The sequence below is a fragment of the Panicum virgatum genome, chromosome 1K, assembly GCF_016808335.1.
Source record: "Panicum virgatum strain AP13 chromosome 1K, P.virgatum_v5, whole genome shotgun sequence".
In the NCBI taxonomy this organism is placed as follows: Eukaryota; Viridiplantae; Streptophyta; class Magnoliopsida; order Poales; family Poaceae; genus Panicum; species Panicum virgatum.
In genome coordinates, this window is record NC_053136.1 from 7,164,012 (window position 1) to 7,181,705 (window position 17,694).

A 17,694-nucleotide genomic window follows, 5' to 3' on the forward strand; every position below is an offset into this window, starting at 1 on the left:
GGGGTTGTGTGTGACCGGAAAGTTAGACTCGGGGCCTAGTAGAACGTCTTCCGGGAGATCACATGGGCTGTATATGATGAAAGAGTTGGGCCTGATGTGTGACGGGGGAGATTGTTAGATTTAGTCTCACATCGAAAATTGATGGTGGGGGAGCACAACATATAAGGTGGGGCAGTCCTCACCCATAAGGCTAGTCTTTTGGGTTGAGTTAGACCTGAAGCCTTAGTTGGTTGGCTCCGGTGGACCTAGACCTGGTAGGGCGTCGGCTCGTGGGTATAGCGGGCCGGGCCGGTTTCCGCTGCGCACTCTAACATAGTCTGCACCAGATTAGATGAAGATGGGGTCACCTGTTCTGCAAGTGCAAGTTTTTTTTAGATTATGAAAAGAATTATGGTCTTGATCATTCGCTCACAAGCGAGCGAACGACTACAACCAAAAGAGTTACATAAGTTCTTAGACTCTAAACCTCAAATGATGGATTTCACAAATACAAGATAAAAGCAATAAAACAAAAAAAGAAATCTAGAAGACTAAGCTTCAATCTTCTTCTTCGTTTTTGTTTCAATCTTATAATGTTTTCACGCGGTATCAATCCATCATATTACTCGCCTGTTTAGAAGTTTGATGTCAGGATAGCCTGTTGTTTTCCCTTTTCAATCCATATGCTTGCACATGAGTGCCAGAGTTATGACAAGTTTGTGAAACGCTTATGGCAGGAGCTGAATTTGGAGCATGTGCATGCTCGACTGGCAGAGTTATCATCTACCAAGGAGATGCTGCTGGCGATTTGTGAAGCATGTGCGTGCTCGACTTGCAGAGTTATCAGTTGAATACCAATTATTTTTGAACAAAAATTTTATACATATAGTGTATTCTAGATATATGATTTAAAAAAATAAAATTTATACCACAAACCAGACTACTAAGGGCGCAATTTTCCTTTTAGCCCAAAAACAGCTTAGCAGCCCTAGTGGTCTCTTAGCTTAAAATTATTTAGGTCAAATTTTAATCCTTTTAGTTTAAAATTATATAAGATTAGAGCTCAACTCTCATATTATCTAGGTCAAATTTTAAGGCCCTTTACCACCCCTCTCATCCGACTTTCAAGTGGTATAGGAAGACTTAGTTGATGATTACTAATTACTTGGGAGCTAATTGGGCAGAGTAGACAAAAAATGCGAGCTATCCACAGGCTTATTCTTATTAATTAATTAATTAATTAATTAATTAATTTGAAAATAGGAGCGCGGCTCATAATACAATAAACAACATCTTCCGCTCGTGGTGGTGGGCTCTTAGCGATGGATAGATTGATCATCATATTAATATAACTCTTTGATTTGTGCTAGAGGAGAGTTCTAATAATGTAGACCCGTGGTATATAAATTGAAGAACCAAATAGATCTTTGGCTTATATGTGGAACATGTATTGTGGTCGTCGCTATCTTTCTGGCAATGTGAGTTTTGCGGTGCTATGGATGACCAGATCGGGACCACTACGTGTACGTCAGATGTCAATTAGGCAACAGCAGGAGGAGCAACAGACTGCTAACGTAATGGCAGGCTCTAAATGGTGGATTTAGGAGGGGGGAGCTAGGGGGGCTCAAGCCCCCTACCTCCCCAAGATCAATAGATACTTCCCTAAGCATGCTGGTCCTTACTCTAGCCGCTCTACACTATACAGCATGGCGCCCGTGTCTTTGGAGTGGATGGAGATGGAGGAGGACCAGAACCCGTGGGCGAGATACACGAGGTGGACACCTCCTTTACCGCCCTTTCTTCGAGATAAATCATCCCAAAAAGTGTGTGTAAAACGTCATCTTAGTGTGAATATGAAATTGACTGAATTGCAGGCCTACACACGTTAGACGGGCCACTGCCCTACCTGTGGCCACACCTTGATGCGGGGTTCTCCTGCGGTTTGGACGGGTAGCTTTGGTGCCAGCTCCCCATCCCCTGCTGGCGGTGCTGCCCCGTCAACCGTCTACGTATAAACCTAGAATAGCCTTCAAGGCACGTAAAAGCTATTCCTTCCATTAATTTCAAATTTCATTTCAAAGTTTATATTAACATGACAAATTTGGAGTTTCTTTTGTGGTTCTAGTTTCATGTGTTCACAATCTTGTGGAGAACTCTCGTACACACCTAGAGTAGTCTTCAAGGTACTATGCAATTAAAACATATTTGTTCCATTAATTTCGAACTCCATTTCAAAGTTTGTGCTAATATAGTACAATAAATCAAATTACGTCATCTACTTCATGCAGCGCTAGCACCATTTCCACGCTCATCATGTTGCATCCTCAGCCACTAGTGGTGGATCTAAGGGGGCTAGGGGGCACAAGTCCCCTACCTCCTCGAGATTAATGGTTACCTTAAGCCATCCTCTATTTTTAGGAAGAAAGAATGAAGAATGGGGAGGAAGAAGAAAAGAAGGGAGACAAGTCCCCTCTTCATATATTTTTGGGTGGATATGCGTTTGTCAGCCACTCTGCTGATTCACCAGCTTCTTTTATGAAAACAACAACAGGTCTACATGCACATAAACTCAAGGCACCTGAGCCTTCAGACTACATAGAACAGATTCAAGTGAAAGTACTCATTTACTCACTTGGTAATATATATATTCATAGCTTTATATACCACCTATTTCAATCCAAAATTAGTACTATAACCAAAAGTACACTTGCCTCACATTCTATTTTTTTCTCTCTTTGTTACATAAATTATGATGATACGATGCAAATGTAGACATTGTCTCTCTTTAAAGACCATTGCACCTCTGAACGAGACTACGAGAGGTCGGGTATGGTTGATGCTCAGGCGGCGGCACCAGGTAGCGCCTGGAGCTACTCCACAACATTTTCGTCGGGCCGTCACCATCACCTCACCTCAACGAGGGCTCTCACACTAGGACTATGACTTTGTTGTGGCACTGGTGGTTGGAGAGAACCGGATTAGAGAAGGAGAGTGTAGGAGGGACTTAGAAGGGCTACCTTTCATCATACGAGCCCAGGCGGAGTAGTTCCTGAAAATAGTAGCGAAGGAGAATATCAATCATCCTGTAGCCCGGAAGAAGTGGAGGCGACCAACTGGAGATATGCTGACAATAAACTCTGATGGCGCTTTTAACCTAGCGACCAGGAAGGGAGGTTGGGGTTTCGTTATCTGGGATTCTGAGGGTATTGTGATCCATGCAGGGGCAGGTGTAGTGCCAAATGCTTGGATGCTCTCCATGTCGAAGCCCCAGGATGTTTGGCTGGTGTTAGATGTGACACCCCGGCCCAGGGCTTAATAGGATTAATATGATACTCATACCAACAAGTTACAACTTCTTTTCCGGAAGCCGGACTCCAAAGAACTCCGAGGTTAAGTGTGCTTGGCCCGGAGAAATTTGGGGATGGGTGACCGACCGGGAAGTTCTTCTCGGGTGCGCACGAGTGAGCACAAAGTGTCCAGAAAAGACTGGTGTTGGTCTGTGAGGACAGTCTATGTCCTGGAAAGCAGCCAGATGTAAGCGGGCCCGGCCTCGGGGAAGCGGGACGTTACAGAATGGTATCAGAGCCGACTCTCGCGGTTTCACGGGCACGTACGGGCGTAAGTGCGGAGGCATGAGCACGGGCGCGTGGGGGTGCAAATGCCACCGGCATGTGCACGGGCGCATGGCGGGTCTGTGCACGGGCATCTGGGATGCGCCGTTGGCACTGGACGCACGGACGTGGCACAGACGTCGCTATCTTTCTGGCAATGTGAGTTTTGCGGTGCTATGGATGACCAGATCGGGACCACTACGTGTACGTCAGATGTCAATTAGGCAACAGCAGGAGGAGCAACAGACTGCTAACGTAATGGCAGGCTCTAAATGGTGGATTTAGGAGGGGGGAGCTAGGGGGGCTCAAGCCCCCTACCTCCCCAAGATCAATAGATACTTCCCTAAGCATGCTGGTCCTTACTCTAGCCGCTCTACACTATACAGCATGGCGCCCGTGTCTTTGGAGTGGATGGAGATGGAGGAGGACCAGAACCCGTGGGCGAGATACACGAGGTGAACACCTCCTTTACCGCCCTTTCTTCGAGATAAATCATCCCAAAAAGTGTGTGTAAAACGTCATCTTAGTGTGAATATGAAATCGACTGAATTGCAAGCCTACACACGTTAGACGGGCCACTGCCCTACCTGTGGCCACACCTTGATGCGGGGTTCTCCTACGGTTTGGACGGGTAGCTTTGGTGCCAGCTCCCCATCCCCTGCTGGCGGTGCTGCCCCGTCAACCGTCTACGTATAAACCTAGAATAGCCTTCAAGGCACGTAAAAGCTATTCCTTCCATTAATTTCAAATTTCATTTCAAAGTTTATATTAACATGACAAATTTGGAGTTTCTTTTGTGGTTCTAGTTTCATGTGTTCACAATCTTGTGGAGAACTCTCGTACACGCCTAGAGTAGTCTTCAAGGTACTATGCAATTAAAACATATTTGTTCCATTAATTTCGAACTCCATTTCAAAGTTTGTGCTAATATAGTACAATAAATCAAATTACGTCATCTACTTCATGCAGCGCTAGCACCATTTCCACGCTCATCATGTTGCATCCTCAGCCACTAGTGGTGGATCTAAGGGGGCTAGGGGGCACAAGTCCCCTACCTCCTCAAGATTAATGGTTACCTTAAGCCATCCTCTATTTTTAGGAAGAAAGAATGAAGAATGGGGAGGAAGAAGAAAAGAAGGGAGACAAGTCCCCTCTTCATATATTTTTGGGTGGATATGCGTTTGTCAGCCACTCTGCTGATTCACCAGCTTCTTTTATGAAAACAACAACAGGTCTACATGCACATAAACTCAAGGCACCTGAGCCTTCAGACTACATAGAACAGATTCAAGTGAAAGTACTCATTTACTCACTTGGTAATATATATATTCATAGCTTTATATACCACCTATTTCAATCCAAAATTAGTACTATAACCAAAAGTACACTTGCCTCACATTCTATTTTTTTCTCTCTTTGTTACATAAATTATGATGATACCATGCAAATGTAGACATTGTCTCTCTTTAAAGACCATTGCACCTCTGAACGAGACTACGAGAGGTCGGGTATGGTTGATGCTCAGGCGGCGGCACCAGGTAGCGCCTGGAGCTACTCCACAACATTTTCGTCGGGCCGTCACCATCACCTCACCTCAACGAGGGCTCTCACACTAGGACTATGACTTTGTTGTGGCACTGGTGGTTGGAGAGAACCGGATTAGAGAAGGAGAGTGTAGGAGGGACTTAGAAGGGCTACCTTTCATCATACGAGCCCAGGCGGAGTAGTTCCTGAAAATAGTAGCGAAGGAGAATATCAATCATCCTGTAGCCCGGAAGAAGTGGAGGCGACCAACTGGAGATATGCTGACAATAAACTCTGATGGCGCTTTTAACCTAGCGACCAGGAAGGGAGGTTGGGGTTTCGTTATCTGGGATTCTGAGGGTATTGTGATCCATGCAGGGGCAGGTGTAGTGCCAAATGCTTGGATGCTCTCCATGTCGAAGCCCCAGGATGTTTGGCTGGTGTTAGATGTGACACCCCGGCCCAGGGCTTAATAGGATTAATATGATACTCATACCAACAAGTTACAACTTCTTTTCCGGAAGCCGGACTCCAAAGAACTCCGAGGTTAAGTGTGCTTGGCCCGGAGAAATTTGGGGATGGGTGACCGACCGGGAAGTTCTTCTCGGGTGCGCACGAGTGAGCACAAAGTGTCCAGAAAAGACTGGTGTTGGTCTGTGAGGACAGTCTATGTCCTGGAAAGCAGCCAGATGTAAGCGGGCCCGGCCTCGGGGAAGCGGGACGTTACAGAATGGTATCAGAGCCGACTCTCGCGGTTTCACGGGCACGTACGGGCGTAAGTGCGGAGGCATGAGCACGGGCGCGTGGGGGTGCAAATGCCACCGGCATGTGCACGGGCGCATGGCGGGTCTGTGCACGGGCATCTGGGATGCGCCGTTGGCACTGGACGCACGGACGTGGCACAGACGTCGCTATCTTTCTGGCAATGTGAGTTTTGCGGTGCTATGGATGACCAGATCGGGACCACTACGTGTACGTCAGATGTCAATTAGGCAACAGCAGGAGGAGCAACAGACTGCTAACGTAATGGCAGGCTCTAAATGGTGGATTTAGGAGGGGGGAGCTAGGGGGGCTCAAGCCCCCTACCTCCCCAAGATCAATAGATACTTCCCTAAGCATGCTGGTCCTTACTCTAGCCGCTCTACACTATACAGCATGGCGCCCGTGTCTTTGGAGTGGATGGAGATGGAGGAGGACCAGAACCCGTGGGCGAGATACACGAGGTGAACACCTCCTTTACCGCCCTTTCTTCGAGATAAATCATCCCAAAAAGTGTGTGTAAAACGTCATCTTAGTGTGAATATGAAATCGACTGAATTGCAAGCCTACACACGTTAGACGGGCCACTGCCCTACCTGTGGCCACACCTTGATGCGGGGTTCTCCTACGGTTTGGACGGGTAGCTTTGGTGCCAGCTCCCCATCCCCTGCTGGCGGTGCTGCCCCGTCAACCGTCTACGTATAAACCTAGAATAGCCTTCAAGGCACGTAAAAGCTATTCCTTCCATTAATTTCAAATTTCATTTCAAAGTTTATATTAACATGACAAATTTGGAGTTTCTTTTGTGGTTCTAGTTTCATGTGTTCACAATCTTGTGGAGAACTCTCGTACACGCCTAGAGTAGTCTTCAAGGTACTATGCAATTAAAACATATTTGTTCCATTAATTTCGAACTCCATTTCAAAGTTTGTGCTAATATAGTACAATAAATCAAATTACGTCATCTACTTCATGCAGCGCTAGCACCATTTCCACGCTCATCATGTTGCATCCTCAGCCACTAGTGGTGGATCTAAGGGGGCTAGGGGGCACAAGTCCCCTACCTCCTCAAGATTAATGGTTACCTTAAGCCATCCTCTATTTTTAGGAAGAAAGAATGAAGAATGGGGAGGAAGAAGAAAAGAAGGGAGACAAGTCCCCTCTTCATATATTTTTGGGTGGATATGCGTTTGTCAGCCACTCTGCTGATTCACCAGCTTCTTTTATGAAAACAACAACAGGTCTACATGCACATAAACTCAAGGCACCTGAGCCTTCAGACTACATAGAACAGATTCAAGTGAAAGTACTCATTTACTCACTTGGTAATATATATATTCATAGCTTTATATACCACCTATTTCAATCCAAAATTAGTACTATAACCAAAAGTACACTTGCCTCACATTCTATTTTTTTCTCTCTTTGTTACATAAATTATGATGATACCATGCAAATGTAGACATTGTCTCTCTTTAAAGACCATTGCACCTCTGAACGAGACTACGAGAGGTCGGGTATGGTTGATGCTCAGGCGGCGGCACCAGGTAGCGCCTGGAGCTACTCCACAACATTTTCGTCGGGCCGTCACCATCACCTCACCTCAACGAGGGCTCTCACACTAGGACTATGACTTTGTTGTGGCACTGGTGGTTGGAGAGAACCGGATTAGAGAAGGAGAGTGTAGGAGGGACTTAGAAGGGCTACCTTTCATCATACGAGCCCAGGCGGAGTAGTTCCTGAAAATAGTAGCGAAGGAGAATATCAATCATCCTGTAGCCCGGAAGAAGTGGAGGCGACCAACTGGAGATATGCTGACAATAAACTCTGATGGCGCTTTTAACCTAGCGACCAGGAAGGGAGGTTGGGGTTTTGTTATCTGGGATTCTGAGGGTATTGTGATCCATGCAGGGGCAGGTGTAGTGCCAAATGCTTGGATGCTCTCCATGTCGAAGCCCCAGGATGTTTGGCTGGTGTTAGATGTGACACCCCGGCCCAGGGCTTAATAGGATTAATAGGATACTCATACCAACAAGTTACAACTTCTTTTCCGGAAGCCGGACTCCAAAGAACTCCGAGGTTAAGTGTGCTTGGCCCGGAGAAATTTGGGGATGGGTGACCGACCGGGAAGTTCTTCCCGGGTGCGCACGAGTGAGCACAAAGTGTCCAGAAAAGACTGGTGTTGGTCTGTGAGGACAGTCTATGTCCTGGAAAGCAGCCAGATGTAAGCGGGCCCGGCCTCGGGGAAGCGGGACGTTACAGAATGGTATCAGAGCCGACTCTCGCGGTTTCACGGGCACGTACGGGCGTAAGTGCGGAGGCATGAGCACGGGCGCGTGGGGGTGCAAATGCCACCGGCATGTGCACGGGCGCATGGCGGGTCTGTGCACGGGCATCTGGGATGCGCCGTTGGCACTGGACGCACGGACGTGGCACAGGGACCGTTGGCACTGGACGCACGGACGTGGCACATGGGCTGCTGGCACTGGACGTACGGGACGTGGCCAAGAGAGGACGTTCCTGGTTTGGGATTGACCGACGAGGACGTCGGTCTCTTGGGGTGAGCATGTGACACCCCGGCCCAGGGCTTAATAGGATTAATAGGATACTCATACCAACAAGTTGCAACTTTTTTTCCGGAAGCCGGTCTCCAAAGAACTCCGAGATTAAGCGTGCTTGGCCCGGAGAAATTTGGGGATGGGTGACCGACCGGGAAGTTCTTCCCGGGTGCGCACGAGTGAGGACAAAGTGTGCAGAAAAGACTAGTGTTGGTCTGTGAGGACAGTCTATGTCCTAGAAAGCAGCCAGATGTAAGCGGGCCCGGCCTCGGGGAGGCGGGACGTTACATTAGAGCAGCAGGTGAACGGGGTATGACGACCAAGATCACGGCTGAGACCGACCCCATGCTGTTGAAGATGGCAATCGGTTGGACGGACTTGTCCCCTGTGCCTGGGGGGGGACTTGTGCATGAGATTAAGGCGATGGTTGTAGCCTACTTTAACATCTTTCTCTATTAGCTACTATCCTCGTTATTGTAATAGCATTGCTCATGAACTTGCTGCTCGTGGTTGTATGTGTTCTTCGAATGCCGACCTGTCTTGGGACGATGTGCCCGCGGGCCTGGAGAACCTGGTTGCCGGTGACTGTACGAGGGGCTCATCAACAGTCTCCGCATAGCCCTCAAACTTGGAGCGACCCGGTTGTACGTGTTCGGTGATTCAAAGTTGGTAGTCGACTAGGTCACAAAGGACTCCAACCGCGAGAGCCCCCTCATGGACGCGTGCTGCCAAGAGGTCCGCAAGTTGCACGGAAAGTTCTGCGGCCTGAAGCTCCACCACATCCCGCGAAAGGACAACTCCAACGTGGACACCCTCTCCAAGATGGCAGCCGAGCACAAACCCGTCCCCAACGGAGTATTCACCAACGACCTTCACATCCCGTCGGTGCGAGAGAAACCACCGATCGCTGAAAAGATCCCCGAAAATGTAGCGGAACCCACCCCAATGGGCCCACACCCGACCAGATGCCCATGGGCCCTCACTGCCTGGCAGATGACTCGGCACAATCCGAACCCAGCGCATTGGGTGGCCCGGATAAAGCCTGGAGGGCGGACCTGCTGGCATACATCCTTAATGTTCTTCCTGCTGATCGGAATGAGGCCCGGTGAATTGCACGACGGGCCAAAACTTTCGTCGTCGTTGACGGCGAGCTCTACAAACGCAACCCATCTGCGGCAGGCGTGCTTATGAAATGTATCCCTATGGCATAGGGCAAGGAACTTCTCGAGATCCACATCGGGATCTGCGGACACCATGCCGCACCACAATATCTGGTTGGAAAAGCCTTCCGCCATGGCTTTTACTGGCCCACATCCTTACGCAATGCAGAAGAGATCGTCCGCGCTTGCAAGGGTTGCCAGTTCTACGCCCAGCAAACCCACCTGCCGGCTCAAGCCTTGCAGACAATCCCCATCACATGGCCATTCGCTGTTTGGGGCCTCGACATGGTTGGACTCCTCAGAAAGGCACCCGAGGGGCTCACCCACCTCCTTGACGCAGTTGACAAGTTCACCAAGTGGATAGAGACAAAACCAATCACCACGATTGATTCCAAAGAAGCCGTAAAGTTTTTTCTGGACATCGTTTATAGATTTGGTGTGCCCGATTCCATTATCACTAACTACGACACCAACTTCACCAGCAAATTATTCTAGGATTTCACTGAAGGATATGGGATCCACATCGATTGGGCCTCGGTCGGACACCCGCGAACCAACAAGCAAGTCAAAAAGCGAACGCCATGGTTCTCCAGGGACTAAAGCCACGAATCTTCGACCAGTTCAAAAAGTTCGCTGGACGATGGGTGGAAGAACTACCCGCAGTACTCTGGAGTCTGCGCACCACGCCCAACCACTCCAGAGGCCTAACCACTTTCTTCCTCACATACGGATCCGAGGCCGTGCTCCCCTCCGACCTCGACTATGGCGCACCCAAGGTCAAGGCTTTTGACCCCAACTTGGCTGCCGAGGCCCAGCGGGGCGCCATCGATTTGCTAGAGGAAGCATGACTGACAACCCTCGCTTGCTCGGCCCGCTACCAGCAAACTCTTTGCAGGTACCACAAAAGGAAGATACGAGGTAGGACACTCCAAGTCGGCGACCTGGTGCTGCGCAGGATACTCTCAACAAAGGACAAGCACAAGCTCTCTCCGCCATAGGAAGGACCATACACCATCGCGGAGGTAGTACGACCAGGAACCTACAGGCGAAGGATTGCGAACCTACAGGCGAAGGATTGCGATGGTAACATCCTCACCAACACTTGGAACATCGAGCAGTTACATTGTTTTCCGAAACCGACAACTAGTCTAGTGTAGTCTATTGGTTCCAAATTTTTCGTGCTTGTTTTATTTCAAGTAACTTTTTCTTGTATCTAAAAAGTGCATAGCATTTGAGCCAATGGTTGACTTTCTTTGTTCTGTTACGACATAATCCCAGTGGTAGGTCTGAAACTAGACGATGTCCCGGTGGGAGTATACAATCTCCATTGCTTACCTCTTAGGCAGGTTGGAGCCGAGGGTTCGCCAGTCAGATGCATCCTTATCAAGTGATCGCTTAATCGCTCCCTGGTGTCACTGAAGGACAAACTGTATCAAGCCACCTGAGATGCTTCATCCTGGCTTATCAATCTCGGTGCATACTGAGCCATGTCTGTCTGTATGAAAGGAAATGCTGCAAGCCATGTAGATATGTCTGGACATTTCCCAAAAAAATAATAAATAAAGCAACAGTTGGTTCAAATTTTGAAAATTTGAACTAGATGTTTAGGATTTTGGTCCCCGGTCCTCTTATCCAAAAGTTTAATATGGTTGTGAAGGAGCATGTACTCTGCAGCCAAATTTTTGGTTTTGTTTGGTCTGAATTCAGAAGCTACTGCTCGCAAGAAGGGGTATCAGAATATAACAATAGCATGAGTTGTGTTCAGGTTTGAATTCAGAGCCCCATCCGACCTCTTGAAACTCCAATCATGCCTAAATTTTTGGCAATTAGCTACTGGTACTTGCCACCAACTCTGTTCTGATGACGAGTGCTATGCTTTTTTACTAGAAAACCTCGAAGCTTTCTCCTCCGGCATCCGCCCTTCCCAATCGCTGAAAAAATCGAGTGGCTTGCTGCTATCATGTGATGTCTGACATGTGCTAGAAAAGTCCACAGGGCTGCTCAGCTGCTCCTCCTCGATTCCTCATCTTGTCGCCAGTCTGAGCTGCGAGCTTGGGATCGACCATGTCTGCTCCTCCTCCTCTGATGGCGATGCTCCTAGCGGTCGCCGTGATGCTGGCGCCCCGTGCTCCCGTCGCCCGTGGCAGCGGCGCCCACCCGGCCTACCCGGACGCCGGCGGCACCTGCGGGCCGGCCGCTGCCGGCGCGGAGGCGCGGCTGGAGGAGCACGGCGGCGGGCGGATCATCGACATCACGCACGCGTACCGACCGGAGCTGCCGGCGCCCGGGCGGGACGGCGGGCTGGGTCCGGTGACCCGGCTCGCGGAGTCCATGGCCAACGGGTCCGTCAGCAACGTGTCGGAGCTGCGCATGCTGGTGCACTCCGGGACCCATGTCGACGCGCCGGGCCATATGGTGCAGGCGCACTTCGAGGCCGGCTTGGACGTCGACAAGCTCGACCTCGACGTCCTCAATGGTGAGTTCGCCAAGTAATTCTGGCTCGCTAAATGCGTATGCATCTTTTTTTTTATGAAAATGCTAATGTATCTACTTAGTTTGCTACAGATAGTCCACATCAATTGTCTAAACATCTCTCTCTCTCTCTCTCTCTCTCTCTCTCTCTCTCTCTCTCTCTCAAAAATGACTTTGGACGGGTTTTTACTGTAGCCTGTAGGTCATATTGTCAGGTTCCAAATGCATGCAAAATGACTGTTATTATTGTTGTTTCTGCTACATGAATTTTGTTGGAATTGATAAATACAGCGAGCATAGGAAATTTCTGCATTCCAAACAGATCTAAAAAGCACAACAGGCCGTGTCGCAAAGGAATGATTTGACAGTGCGTGATTCTCCTTTTTCTGGACAGGGCCTGCATTGCTCATTGATGTTCCAAGAGACACAAACATAACAGGTATCCTGCATTACTTCATCATCAAACTAGCTCCTATTCAAATGAATTATTGCTGATAGATATTCAGACATCATTACCAACATTTAGTAGCAAGTGGTCATTTCTTTTAGGATTTCAAGGGATCATGAACAATGCCGAACATACTAACCCCACTTACTGCACACAGCCGAAGCAATGGAATCCCTAAATATCCCTAAAGGAGTTCGTCGGGTTCTATTCAGGACACTGAACACAGACAGGTGTAACTTTTTTATTTTTCCCAGGACATGATATTTCAAAATTCAGATATCATTATACAACAATTTTGTTGACTACTGAACGTAGAACTGAATGATTTCCAGGAAGCTGATGTGGACAAAGGAAATCGACACGAGTTTTGTTGGGTTTACAGAGGATGGTGCGCAGTGGTTACTTGATAACACTGACATCAAGCTAGTTGGTAAGAAACTATGCTCCCAACAGGCAACAGCACACATGCACTGCACTATAGATCATCAGCAAAACTCTGAATGGATCTTGGTGTCTCTGATTTGCTGATTGCCATGTGTTTGTAACTTTTTTGTAATCTCGATCTACAGTTGAGGGCTCAAGAAATTATTTTCTAGGAGCCTGTAATTGTGGATAATTTGTTTCTTCTTTGGCCTTTTGTTACTTGGTGAATCAATAAATATACTCAACTTACTGATATGGCAATTATGCAGGGGTTGACTATCTATCATTTGCAGCATTTGATCACTTGATTTCAGCCCATTTGGTCTTTTTAAATAACCCGGTAAGAAAATCCATAATACTTCCATGTCAAACATTCTATTTAACTCAAAAACATGCAATTACATTATTGAAGTTGACAAGCACAGCCAAAGTATCTAAAATTCCAAGTCAACTAACCCTTTTGGTATTCTGCTTGCTTACTTCTGCATCTCCAAAGTACATTTTACTTCATGTGTAGGTGTCAAGTGATGCATTTAAATGAATCATTGGTTGCTTTGCTTCTCACAGGACATAATCCCAATAGAAGGTCTGAAACTAGATCATGTAAAGGCTGGAATATACACGTTGCACTGCTTACCTCTCAGACTGATCGGATGTGATGGCTCACCAATCAGGTGCATCCTTATCAAGTGACCACGCGGTACTACTGCTGAAGGTGACAGTGTATCATGCCAGCTGATACTGCATCCTGGCACAAATACCACCTCTGTATGAAAGGAAATGTTTGACTCCATTTTGATATGTTTGTGAACTCAACAAGGAAACGTCAATAATTTACTACTGACATGTCACATGTCCATGTTTGTACGAAAGACTTACAGTGGTTCACATGGGAGGCAAATGCTGTCTGCTTGTTTTGAACTGTTATTTCAATATTATAATCTGTAATAGTAGCTATATCTGCAATTCTCCATTACTAGCAGTACCTAAAGCTTAGCACAGGCATCTTGCATACTGAATTACCAAATTGCAGATGCACATGTTCTTTCTATAATGTGATTCTGATGATCTGATAGAACCGCAAGATGTTACAAATCATTGGTCTTTGGAGTACATGGCCTTCGAAACATTACATGGATATCGGCTTGCATATAGGGTTTAAAAAATTGGCTACTGCTAGAATTTGGCAAAAGTACTGTGGCATTGTCCACCTTCTCAGTTCATCCCTTATAAACTAAAATGTTTGTATTGAAAATTCTCTAATTCAAGAATGGACCAAAGAACCAACTTTTTTTCAGTCACAGCTCACAGCAATCTGTTCAGTCAGATAAAATTAATTTATTTTTCGTCAATAATATTGTACATTACTTACAAGTCTGAACACAAAAATTGCATGAGAAACAGCATGCGATCAACCAGGCAGATTGATCTATGAAATACAAAAATATCTAGAGGAAAGGATTGCAATATGTGGAAAACCAACTATTGTTGAAAGAATTAACGCATCCATCTATTAACTGGACTCCAGTTGTATGATATATGCTCAACGTTGACCTACTTTCATGCAGATGCTCTCTAGTGCAATATGCATAGCTAACTAGCTACCCATTATATTCAATGATCCATCCAGCTGGAGATTCTAAGAGCAAAGGAACAAATGGCCCCATTCAAGGTAGCACCAGCAGGCTGTCAGACTTGGCAGTAGGCTGTCAGACTTGGCAGTATATTTCTGATGGATCGGTCGTATAGGTTAGCAATCAAAACTCACTAGAGTATGCTTCAGTACTTGATCACATTATGCCGCAGCCATAGTTCGTACATAACCATGTGAAATGCATCATATGGGACAGGAGGTGAATGCCACACAAAGTGTTTCTGCACCTGTAATCCAACTTAAGCAATTAGCCCAGGACTAAATAAGAATTCAGTTAGGCATCTAGTTGTCTCAAAAAGACTCAGAACACCATCCCAAAACTAATAGATCAAATAATTCACTCTTCACAAAAATAAACTTCAGGGTAGCTAATTTTCTACTGATAAATGATTTGCTATCTTGTCATCCAATATATCGCTTTTTCTATTACAGTTAAATTCAATATCTGAAATTCCAAATACTCTTTTGTAGGATGACAGTGAATTCACAGAATACAGTAAGAGTTAGAAAGTGTTCAGAATAAACAAACCTGGACCAGAGATTTGTGCAATGAAGCAAACTCCTCTTGTGATATAGATTTCAGAATACTCTTTAGTTGATACACGTCTCTCTCCCTAAGTATAACCGCAAACTTTCTCCAGTCAAGGGCATCATTGAAAGGCAAATCATAATAATCTGACAAAATAACTAAAAGGACAGAAGAATTTGTATTAGAACAAAATAATCAGGCAAATAACCGACGAAATGCAAATAGATATAGCAGTGACATGTCCTTTGCATGTCTATTGATAGAAATGCTAACCAGGAACACAACCATAGTGTATTGAGTCAGATATACGAGCGCTGTTAACTTGAGAGCCACCAGGACAGATACAGAACTTCGTAAGGTAAAACTGCTTCTGATAAACTAGCTCTCCAATAGCTCTACTAATCCGATTGTTACTGATAGCAAGCTCTGTGTCATTCTCCCAGACTCGTGCCAAAATAACTCTTATTTTGGAATTGCGATGGCCAGCCCAAAATCCAAGAATTGTCCTGTTTCGATTGCAGAAACAATTGTAAGATATATATTTTGCAATAGAGTAACAGTGCAACTAGATATTTACAGTTTCTTTTTATGAGGCATATTTTGGTTGGGCATGGGAATCGAGGAATTTGTAAAACTGAGAAATGATAGAAGAAAGCAGCAATGTTGCCAATGGTGCTATTGTCTAGGGAACACTCATAAATGATAAAGAGAGGAAAGAGTATTAAAGAAAAGAAGAGAAATAAACATTGAATCTACAAGCGAGCCTTATATTTTGAATTTTGGAAAATGGTCGTGTGCTACTTCCAGTTGTATAAAATAAAAGTGCTTCTTTGCACAAGATTGTAGCAACTTAACATATACACTTCAATACATGAATGAGGAGACGATTGGGTGCATTTTGCATAGCTTTTCATCTGAAACAGAATTTTCACTTTTCAATACAATATAAGCACTAGAATCATACATGAATACACCAAAAGAATCTAGGGGAAAAAATCAAACGGGAACATACCAGCAGGTTTTCATGCAATCTATGTTGAACAAATACTAACCTGTTCTCAATATCATTTCCTCCTTCAGGCAGAGCAAATGGCTGTAGGACTTGAGGAAGAGCAATATCCTTGTGAGGTATAAAGTCAACATTATAGCTTGGCGAACATACAACTCTAATAGAGTTTTTCACCATGAATGGAAGTCCTTCAAATGCTCTCACACCTACATCATGGCAGGTGACAAAGAAGTGGTCTGCACCTAGTGTTCTGTTCCAGTACGGATACTTGTTTATCAATCCTTCTACATAGTCCTTAACTATCACTGTCATATTCTCATATGAAGTTCCCTGCAAGGTCAAAACAACACATCTAAGCAACTATCATGGCCATGAATCAAGACCAGAAAAAATATACATGTAAATAGTAAGGAAAAAATATACATGTAAATAGTAGGGACAGCAATACAGAACCCACTACTAACTTTTGCTGCTGCAGGGCTGCAGCCATAAGCACACATTGATCAACATACTTTGAGAAGTGAGAAACCATTACAAGTGCAAACTGAACCAACATACAGATCAGAGATTTAATCACATTGTCCATTCATGCACATAAACAAAGCACCAACTGCCCAAACTCTAGCAGTAATATTAGTTCAATCAAGGTGATCTTAGCCACACTCCACATTCAGCTACGAAATTCAAAATAACCCTACTCCTATGTGGCCAAATTTAGCATTGGCCAACCTTGACATGGGCGACCAAGACACGATAAGAACAGTTCAACCTTAACACAACGCGTCCAACGATTAATAGCATTACTACTGGTTCGCAGCGCCATGAAACGAGCAATAGAGTCCCAAGAGTGAGAGGACGGGAAGAGGTGACCGACCTTGCCGCGCATCTTGTGCGGCGAGATGGGCACGAAGAAGAGGTGCGCCTTGTCGGGGTCGTCGGTGCGGAACCGACTCTCGCGGATGTTCTGGAAGAAGTAGCCCTCGCTGGCGTACTTGCCCGTGAGCTTCCGCGGCGTCTGGTAGAACGTCTTGGGGTCGCCGTCCGGGTAGATGTACACCTTGAAGCTCCGCTCCATCTCCGCGTACCCCGCCGCGAACGCCTCGGGCGAGTGGTACGCCGACGAGGAGTGCTGGAGCGGGAGGATGGGGCGGGGCTTGTCGGCGGCGCCGAGCGAGGAGGTGACCCCGGCGGTGGGGAGCGAGGGCCCCGCGGCGGGGCGGAGGGAGCGGAGGGAGAGGAAGGATAGGGTGAAGAGCGCGAGCGCCGCGAGCAGGAGGAGCGCGCGGGGGAGGGGCGAGGACGCGGCGGCGCCCGGGACGCGGCCGGCCATCGAATACCAAGCGATAGCAGCCGGCAAGCACGATATGATGTGTGAAAGCACAATGTTACAAGTCACACACGTGACTGTCAGTTAAATTATCACAGAAGGCCCAATAACTGTTTTTTATTCCGAAACAATTTTTTGTTGCTAGAACAATTTTTATTGTTTGAGCAACAAAAAAAATTTTCCGAAAAAAAAAGTTTGTTCTAGCAACAAAGCATTGAGGGGTCTGGTTTATTTGGCCGAT

General features: G+C 46.5%; 2 protein-coding genes across 2 annotated transcripts; one reads left to right on the top strand and one right to left on the bottom strand.

Moving 5' to 3' along the window:
* The first annotated feature begins 11,416 nt into the window (after positions 1-11,416).
* On the top strand, positions 11,417-13,930 carry LOC120678220 (cyclase-like protein 1). The gene is made up of 6 exons (XM_039959391.1): positions 11,417-12,067; positions 12,458-12,502; positions 12,669-12,741; positions 12,844-12,941; positions 13,204-13,274; positions 13,502-13,930. Exons 1-6 carry the CDS (start codon positions 11,656-11,658, stop codon positions 13,625-13,627), a joined length of 825 nt encoding a protein of 274 aa, XP_039815325.1. The 5' UTR covers positions 11,417-11,655; the 3' UTR covers positions 13,628-13,930.
* A 309-nt stretch (positions 13,931-14,239) lies between these two features.
* On the bottom strand, positions 14,240-17,456 carry LOC120678127 (probable glycosyltransferase At5g03795). Its single transcript, XM_039959311.1, has 5 exons — positions 17,001-17,456; positions 16,170-16,456; positions 15,391-15,623; positions 15,118-15,275; positions 14,240-14,815 (listed from the first exon to the last, which is right to left on the bottom strand). The coding sequence occupies exons 1-5, from the start codon at positions 17,454-17,456 to the stop codon at positions 14,714-14,716; spliced, it is 1,236 nt and encodes a 411-aa protein (XP_039815245.1). The 3' UTR covers positions 14,240-14,713.
* Positions 17,457-17,694: the final 238 nt, after the last annotated feature.

What these genes read in the sequence shown, in the direction of transcription:
- LOC120678127 (XM_039959311.1), bottom strand. Translation starts at nt 17,456, where the DNA reads ATGGCCGGCCGCGTCCCGGGCGCCGCCGCGTCCTCGCCCCTCCCCCGC. An exon ending in GGAAATGATATTGAGAACAG is followed by an intron (nt 15,624 to 16,169) that starts GTTAGTATTTGT and finishes CAATCGAAACAG; the next exon opens with GACAATTCTTGGATTTTGGG. An exon ending in ACACTATGGTTGTGTTCCTG is followed by an intron (nt 15,276 to 15,390) that starts GTTAGCATTTCT and finishes CTGTCCTTTTAG; the next exon opens with TTATTTTGTCAGATTATTAT.
- LOC120678220 (XM_039959391.1), top strand. Translation starts at nt 11,656, where the DNA reads ATGTCTGCTCCTCCTCCTCTGATGGCGATGCTCCTAGCGGTCGCCGTG. An exon ending in AAGAGACACAAACATAACAG is followed by an intron (nt 12,503 to 12,668) that starts GTATCCTGCATT and finishes TACTGCACACAG; the next exon opens with CCGAAGCAATGGAATCCCTA. An exon ending in AGGACACTGAACACAGACAG is followed by an intron (nt 12,742 to 12,843) that starts GTGTAACTTTTT and finishes AATGATTTCCAG; the next exon opens with GAAGCTGATGTGGACAAAGG.